The 8349-nt window shown below is 40.1% G+C and overlaps 1 protein-coding gene across 1 annotated transcript; it reads right to left on the bottom strand.

Annotated features, from left to right (window-relative positions):
• Positions 1 to 227: 227 nt before the first annotated feature.
• On the bottom strand, positions 228 to 8139 carry LOC145457999 (uncharacterized). The gene is made up of 4 exons (XM_080336287.1): positions 7245 to 8139; positions 6731 to 6793; positions 6467 to 6667; positions 228 to 897 (listed from the first exon to the last, which is right to left on the bottom strand). The coding sequence occupies exons 1-4, from the start codon at positions 7825 to 7827 to the stop codon at positions 737 to 739; spliced, it is 1008 nt and encodes a 335-aa protein (XP_080192413.1). The 5' UTR covers positions 7828 to 8139; the 3' UTR covers positions 228 to 736.
• Positions 8140 to 8349: the final 210 nt, after the last annotated feature.

The raw sequence follows: 8349 nt of genomic DNA, 5'->3' as shown, positions 1-8349 counted from the left end.
TTCATCATAGCTCGGTAAGGGAAATATACTTTACGTTCGTAACCAGAGAGTGGGAACGTAGAGTCATAACATACTGGTGGTTGAACAATCAATTGACTGATACGATTACAGTAGACGTCAACTACAATCGTAGATCACCAACACATTGACGCTATAACAATAAAATCCGAATACTGCGACATCGTGCGCGGTAGAGGTAGGCCACAAAAGTCATAACAAAACACAAATCCTGATCAACAATAGATTTATATATATATATATCAGGAAAATGGCACACAGTGCCCCGGGCACACAATTCGCGTTTTTGTGAAGCAAGTATCACTCTTGCATAGGATCCTCGGAAGTAAATCAATTCAAGTAACACTGACGAGTATGAAAAAGGCAATTCGTATATATGTGCGAAAGGACAAAGAAACTAATATAGTTTCAAATATACTGATCAATAGGTACGACTGAACTTCCTGCGCGTTGCGCTTGTTATCACAATACCCAGAGACATAGTGGCGCCATTCATTGTCGATGTATTGGGAATCATGCTCGAGTTGACGAGCAATTAGCATGACGTGACTCGAGGTACCCACTATAATATACTCAGTCCAAGGTCGAGCAAATAGCGATGTCTATCAAAGTAAAACCAGACGGCCTATCTTACAGGACGATACCGATCGTATTAGTTGCAAAAACAACGCGATGGTGGAGTGGGCTATTGCAGGTTAAGACGGGTGTGAATCTTCCTTCAGTTATCTGGTCCGGTTCTGCCGCGGTGGACAAATTCCTTCCCGCAACAACATACAAACACCACGAAGCAAAATATGAAAACGCATGCCGTAAAAGCTACCCTTGGAACCTCCGAATCACAGCGATAATCTTGCAGCTGGTCCCAGGAATATATCAGACCTGAAAGCGAGACAAACACTGTCGAATTGTGAATGAATGCCTTAAGACAGGGGTAGGTAAATCTACGTCACGGATGCAAAGTAACATGCCATAAATACGTCACTTCTAAGCCTCAAATCGATCACCTATAGCGATGACGGTTTCACTGAGTCCTCGACGACCAATGGACAAATCGGACATGGCCTAATTTAGTTTTAATGGCATTGTTCGGGTTAGCTCCAACCTTTGGGAAGGAAAACAGATGAAGACGACTTGTGTTGGTCTCAGTGATGAGCATCGGATGGACTCGGATAGCATTCGGACCGGATTTTGTACAATTTTGAGACAGTCGAATTCGGATTCTATTGTAGATTTTATTTCGGATATTTTCTGATAGCTGTAACGTTTGCTTCGGACATTTCTGGATAGTTCCGGCCAGACACGAATTTTGATATCAAGCCGAAAGAAAAATCTGCAGCTTGACACCAAAAAACAGACATGTGATTACCTTGTGCTAGGACTGGTAGCACTCTCAAGTTGTTCAGTCAAAGATATAAACACACATAAAAGGTGACCCTAACCATATGCCCTAGCTATAGCTGGATCTTAGATCGCGAGCTGTACAATTAGGATTCTTCGGAAAAAATATTTAAATTTTGATTTTTTAGGATTATGGTGGATAATTTTAGGATTCGCATGGATTTTTAGATGAGGTTTTTCGGATTCGGACGGATTGTTCCTCAGAGACCAAAGCTGTTGGACGGATTAGGATTCTCAGAAATCAATATCCGCTCATCACTGCGTCTTCGGCTGCTGTTAGAGCGACGGCGACCTTTCATCTGAAACTTGCATTCAGTTTGGGAGGATGAAATATTTAGTCAAGACATCATTACAGATAATTTGATTTCAGTTATCCCAGGGGGGGAGAATAGCGAAGTATATTTCTTATACTTTTTCGAATAAGTCGAGTGGGTTTGTTTATACTTCCACTATACGTACTCACGCAGTTACATCTTTAAAAGTAGGATTTCCAAAGATTCGGATCATTTTCACCCGTGAATTTCCAAAAAAAATAGCGATGCGGAATGTTTATAACTTATAACTTCTGAAATTGCAGCTATTTTGATCGCCATTAGACATTCTTCATTAGTCGCGAAGATCCATCTTTCGATTTTACGAACTGTCCCAGGTTATTGACCAACAAAAGTATATGCCCTCTCGTGCCAATGCAATTCTTCAATATACTTATACTTGGATACTTGCGAGGACTTTCGTTTTCTACTTCTAGGTGAAGTAAAAAGATATCCCCCATTGTAATAGAGTAAAAATCTGTGGCATTAATTCCTCTCCTACGCGAGTGATAACGACTGCTTTAACCACCTCCATAAATAGTAGGCTACACGCATTATATGCAGGTTTGCCATACTGTCCTCATTTCTAAGATTTGTCCTTATTTTGAAGGGTCACGTCTTAGAAAACTCAACTGTCCTTATTTCTAAGAAAAGTCCTTGTTTTCGACTTGCGTCCATATTTTTTCTTAGTTTCAACAACTACAGAACTTTGATCGTTTTCCTCTAATATCTGTGTTGCATAATATTATAAAATTATGCTTTTGGCGTCGAGATTTCATGACATCGTAAATGAAAGGAGCTCCCGTGGCGTATACACACCACATGATATGACTTCGAAGTGGTGAGATAGCTATAGGGCAGTGAGTGCAGTCGAAACTTGGGTTAAAAAGCAGTAAAGCTATAAATCATTGATAAATTTATCTAAATTATATTGTGCATATAGTTTTAGCTACTAATAAAGGTAAATCGGCTTGGATAAAATGTAAACACGTAAACACGTTTTTAGTGACGATTATGAGAGAGAATTCGAAGGTATCAAACGAAGCTTGAGTGTTTCGAACATTGCAATATCTGCAATTGTGACATTAACCTAAGGCCATAGGAAAGACCGCTATTTTAACTCACATTGATACCCCAAAACACAAGAAGTGTGTCATAATGTTTAATTCGCTCCAGTCGATGAAAAATATTTCACAAGTCGATCAGTACCATAAACGACCCCAGACCATACAAGACAGCTGCTGCTGAGGGTATACCTGGGCTGGGCAAGTGGGCATTCCATACTGTCAAACACCAGCAATCATATTCCTCGCCAATCATTGCACATCGTAATTGTTCAAAGCAATATTTCCCGCTTCCAATATCGCAAAGACGTTTGCTTCGGTCAGTACCAAGACTATACAAGCATCGTTACTGGAATTCTTTGCTCCATATACTAAAAATGATTATGTCTAATCTTGGTCTACAGTACAGTCTTTTTCCATCTTGGTTGACGCCTCTAATCACAACGATTATATGTGTGGGCGGGGGGACAACATGGTAAAGTTAGGTAGACAAATACACAGAGGTGGTCAGTAACGAAGTACTTCTACTTTTTCGAAGTACTCAAGTAGTTTTGCTCTACTTCTGGTACTTACTCAAGTAGATATGATTTTCGCTACTTCTACTTCTACTTCATAATATTTTGTGATCTACTTACTTACTTTTCGCTATTTTCAGTTTGTCAAGTAGAAGTAATTCAATCCTCCAATCAGGAAGATAGCTTGAGGATTTTCGGGGCTGTTTTCATGGAGTATTAACATTTAATTTTCATAAAAGTAGAGTAGAGCCCAGAATTTTCGTCGCGCTTCGCGCGCAATGGATATGGAGTAACCACTATGGTTTCACGAGATTATCGGTGAATATAATTTAGGTAGCGGGTTGGCGTGGTTCCGTTCACACCACATTGTCGCCCTTCGCGCATATGAAAGATTTCATCACAGTATGTATGGCCCATCACAACGTTTGAAACTGATATTTCGCAATCTAACATATCATATCGTAATCTAGCATGTCCATGGTGTGTCATAATCTGAAAAAGTGGACTCTGACTTATCTTTTAGTTTTAGCGCTGTTTCAGCATACCACCTTTGGGCTTTGAAACTTTCTGGACTAAAGACATGAAATACATGTTCTGCTTTTAGAAATAGTATTTATACTTCACTTTCAACTCCCAGTATCATATACGTTGAGTTCTAATTAATATCAGTTCTTTTGTCTGGATAACATACATGTTGAAGTATAAAAGCAAGTGTAGCAATGCCTTTATTTTCCGGAAATAAAGCTACACAATGTGGCAATTTTACGGTCCACCATTTTTTTTATTACCGTTTACTAATCGCGCCAAGTGTTTACACCAGGGATGGGCAATTATTTTACTCCGTGGGCCAAATGAGAAGCAGAAAATATGTTCGCGGACCGAGTCAAAAATTCTAACTTTATTCTTCAGCGTGTTGATTTTTTTCTAAATTGAAAGCAGTGAATCACACTAAATGGTGCCCAGTGGATGTGCTGATATTGGGGAATGAGAAATGGACGGTTAATTACCAACAAAAAAACTATTTGATTGCCGTCATATTTCGAAACAATGTTAAACAGGATGCATTTTGAACTCTCTTTAAACCCCTATCGGCGTTTTTCTATCAATACATTAAAATGCATTTGGGATGGCCGATACAGCACGTCGTCAGCCACCCCAAAAAACGTTGGTCTTGGGCCCCCATAGAGTTATAAAACAAACTTATGGGGGCCAGACTAGACCAGACCCTATCAGGATTGACGTTTTAACACTGCTTCCGAAAAAGATTCCTTGTATACACTAGTTGGTAGCATTTAATGCACTAATTTTTCAATGATTCATGATTCAATCGGTCAATAATATTGGTAATTGCATTTATATTGCTACATATTTTAACCTCTCTCAACCCACGTACTCATGTTTTACCGCTTGAGATGAGTGAGGTGTTCGAAATATTCGGAAAGGCCCGTTGATATAATTACTTCGTTACATATTTTGTGACATCCCGTCTGCTATGTGAAAGCGTATTAAACTAAAAGACGCCCACGATTCCGAATTGGTATTTCTTCACTGCCAAATATTGCCTCGGGACAATTGGACACCGTGGTTTTCGGTCAACATAAGGGTATTGCTTCTTAGCCAAGGTTTTTTCGTTGTCGAACTTTTTTTCCCTTTACTTAGTTAATTTGATCAGCAGTTGCAGTTGCATTTGCAGTGCCTTCTCGGAGTCCCGTGTTGGTCTAAACTTCATATGTATTGGGGCGTCGTGGCGCGGTAATAGCTGACACCGAAATACCATTGCTAAAACCATTGCTTTCTAAATCTAAATTTTGAAAGAAGTTGCATAAATTTATAAAGAAATATTCTATAATTTATGCTCCTTCACGATATAATTTCGGGCCATCTTCGAGCTCGCCCCCTCCAAATGGGGGGTTTTGGGAGCGGCAGTTACGGTTCTGAGCATACTATAGAGCCAATTGTCTTGGTCGCTGGTTTCCAAGCAGAGTGCAGCTTGGCGAAGTGACCTTGTTGTTGAGCCAAGCTTGCAGTTCCTCCGAAATTCGTCGTCCCTTGACCGAGTGCATGTCCTTGTGTTTTTGTCACAGAACCGAATTAAATTATACTCCTTAACTATGGCGACCTGCTCGGCAATAACTACTAAAAAGACGGGTTACCTCTGACTCCCCCTCCGAACCTTCTTTGAACTTCAACTTTAGGCTTTCTTTTTTGACGTCTTTTATAGGTAATGATGACTCATAAAAATCACGGGCACTGATTTACTTGTTTTACGAATTAGGGATTTGAAAACGCATCACGTAACAATTTTAAACACAGAACGTGAAATGCGTAATGTGACAATGGCAACAAAGACTTCTTGTGACTTTAATTGTAACGGCAGAATTTGCTACATTTAGTTTATTTTGAATCTGGATTACGCACGTGAGGTAGGCAATAGGCTGCTTAATCATCGCGGCATGTTAATGAACATGCTTGATAGTAAACGAATTTGCTGTAAGTTATTAATACATCCTATGGTTTTCGTCCACGCAGCAGCATTAAAAAATAGGTGTATTATTTTGAATTTCAAGCAACCTTTCGCGGGCCGCACAGAATAGCTCCGTGGGCCGCACTTTGCCCAGGCTTGATTTACACCGTATCCTATACAACTTCTCCGTATTGCTCTTCGACTAAACTACGGGTCTTATAATATGGCGGAGGCTGCCATACCATGATATTTTCTAAAACGTGCTGTTTGAGAAAACAGAGGATTAGTATCGCATTTCCATACCAATACTATTATTTTCATCCCATGATCGAGCTCGGCACCTTTCGCATAGTTCAATTTGCACCTTTTGACAATTCATGAGACCGAATTAGGATCGTTTTCACAACTACTTACTTACTTGAGTAGATTTAAAGTCGGTCAATTCTACTTCTACTTCAAGTAGTTTTAGGTTGCTCATGGAAAAAGTACTTCTACTTGTACTTGAGTAGATTTTTTCGTCGCTACTTCTACTTCTACTTGAGTAGCTTTCTTGACTACTTTGACCACCTCTGCAAATACACTATGCGGTTCATGTGTGGAAATAGCGTGCATGGCTCTACCCGGTTTAGCTCATTCTATTCTTGTATGCCGGTGCTTCTAAACTACGTTTAATTGACTGCATCGAAAAATTCTCACCTCCGATGAACCAAGATATAGCTAGCACGGATATGGTGTAAACCAGTATTGGCGCCAAACTCTCAATTTTCCATAACGCATTTTGCAACGGCTTGCATACGGCAACCACCACGCATAGAATAAGAAACGTTCCCGTCGCAATGCACCAAATCTCGAGAAAACGGTGACTTGCACATGTTCCCAGTACCATATGCTTCGCGCCTGTGAATATTGGTAGCTATTGTTATATGATACTTAGGTTACGTACGTATAATATCATCTTACCAATCGCCATTAGGACAACGGACAGGGAAATGATGCAAAAGCATACAAAAGATCTCTTCATAACTGTAAATTCAAAATAAGGTTGAATCGTAGTTATTGACAGTTTTCTATTTCTTACGCTTAACACGGAAAATCTATAATCACAGCGATATGTGGTGGGGTTTGCTGAAAATAATTCTACTTTCAAAATTTTGAAATCGTGTCACATTTTGCTTCTCGGGGAGATTTCGTTTTCACATCACCACTCTCAGTTACTTTACATGACACGAATTGGGCATGAGTATAACTATATGTGACATCATCATCATCGTTGATTCGGACAATTTTTAAGTGACATCACTTCATCACTGAATAGTGGTTGTATAAGTCCAATCCAAAATGTTCATTCGCATGATCACGCTGCACAATTGTACGTGTACGTACGTATTAATATCGGGATCGAATATTTCAATAGTAGCCATAAAAATATGTAGGCTATAAATAGTATACACAACACACAGTGCATATTGATAACCTTGCATTTTGCTTTGAACGTTGATTCGTTTTGGCTCCACGGAACGTGTCGTATACAAGTCGTCATATGTTGGTGGCGGAAAGGTGCATTCTGTATAATTCGGCGGCTCAATAGTTGCATCTCCATTTTGGGAGTACCTCATCGTTGCCAGGCTTCCGCTACTAATTCGGAAGTTAGGCGTCGACATGGCAGAGTTCGGGTAATCCGGGGGTGACTGATCGCAGTCTTCTTCCTCCCTCGTGTAACCAGGGAGTGGGGCACCTCGGTTCACCGAGCGGCCATTTGCGTTCTCCGCGGAAGATGATGATGAAGAACCACTCGTATTTCCTTGGACGCTTGCAGAACTAGAAGACAAACGGCGAGTAGAATACACCGTGTCAGAGTTTGACTGAAATGTTACAGCGTTGTCTGATCGATCGCTCAGCATATCGTAATACGCATTAAGACGACTATTTTCCAGAATCCTTGAATTAGCATGGACTCGAACTACGCATGACCGTGCCCATACTATGTTAGCGCAAACGCCTGTAAACCAAAATGAATGCATTTGGGAAGCCATTACGTAAGAAATGCATGTTATCATGTAGGGCGGTATAGGTATATAGTTCAATGTTTACATTGTACCTGAATTTAGATTACCGCGAAGATGTGTGATTTTCATGTTTTACCCTCATTCTTACTCTTTGCTACATATATTTTGCTATTTGTCTGCATTTCCATTTTGATTCCAGTTATCACCTCGCTATTATGATCGCTATTTAACTATTTAGCTGTTCAGCTTCAGACACCTCCGCGGTTTGTAGCGGAGACACGCGGCCTACTCCTGGCATCAACATTGTTCCAAAGCATACAATTCGAACAATAGTTTACTATTCAATACAAAGACAGATCTCTCTTTACAGCCACTTCTCAAGGCAGTATTCTCGGCGGGAACGTTCTGTTTTGTTGAAATATCAATGCCGCCTAACAATACGCAACTATATGAGATTCGAAGACTATATTATGCTATTCGTATCAAGTTACAAAGCAACTCGTAGGTTTATGCATGACCAGATAACGAGAATAATCCTGCAGTACCAATCAGGGTTGATTAAAATTGTATGTA

The sequence above is a fragment of the Botryllus schlosseri genome, chromosome 15 (genome assembly GCF_051294905.1).
Source record: "Botryllus schlosseri isolate E-star chromosome 15, Bs_hap1, whole genome shotgun sequence".
Lineage (NCBI taxonomy): Eukaryota > Metazoa > Chordata > Ascidiacea > Stolidobranchia > Styelidae > Botryllus > Botryllus schlosseri.
The sequence above is the reverse complement of the archived record's forward strand: the minus strand, read 5'-3'. Positions and strand labels throughout refer to the sequence as shown.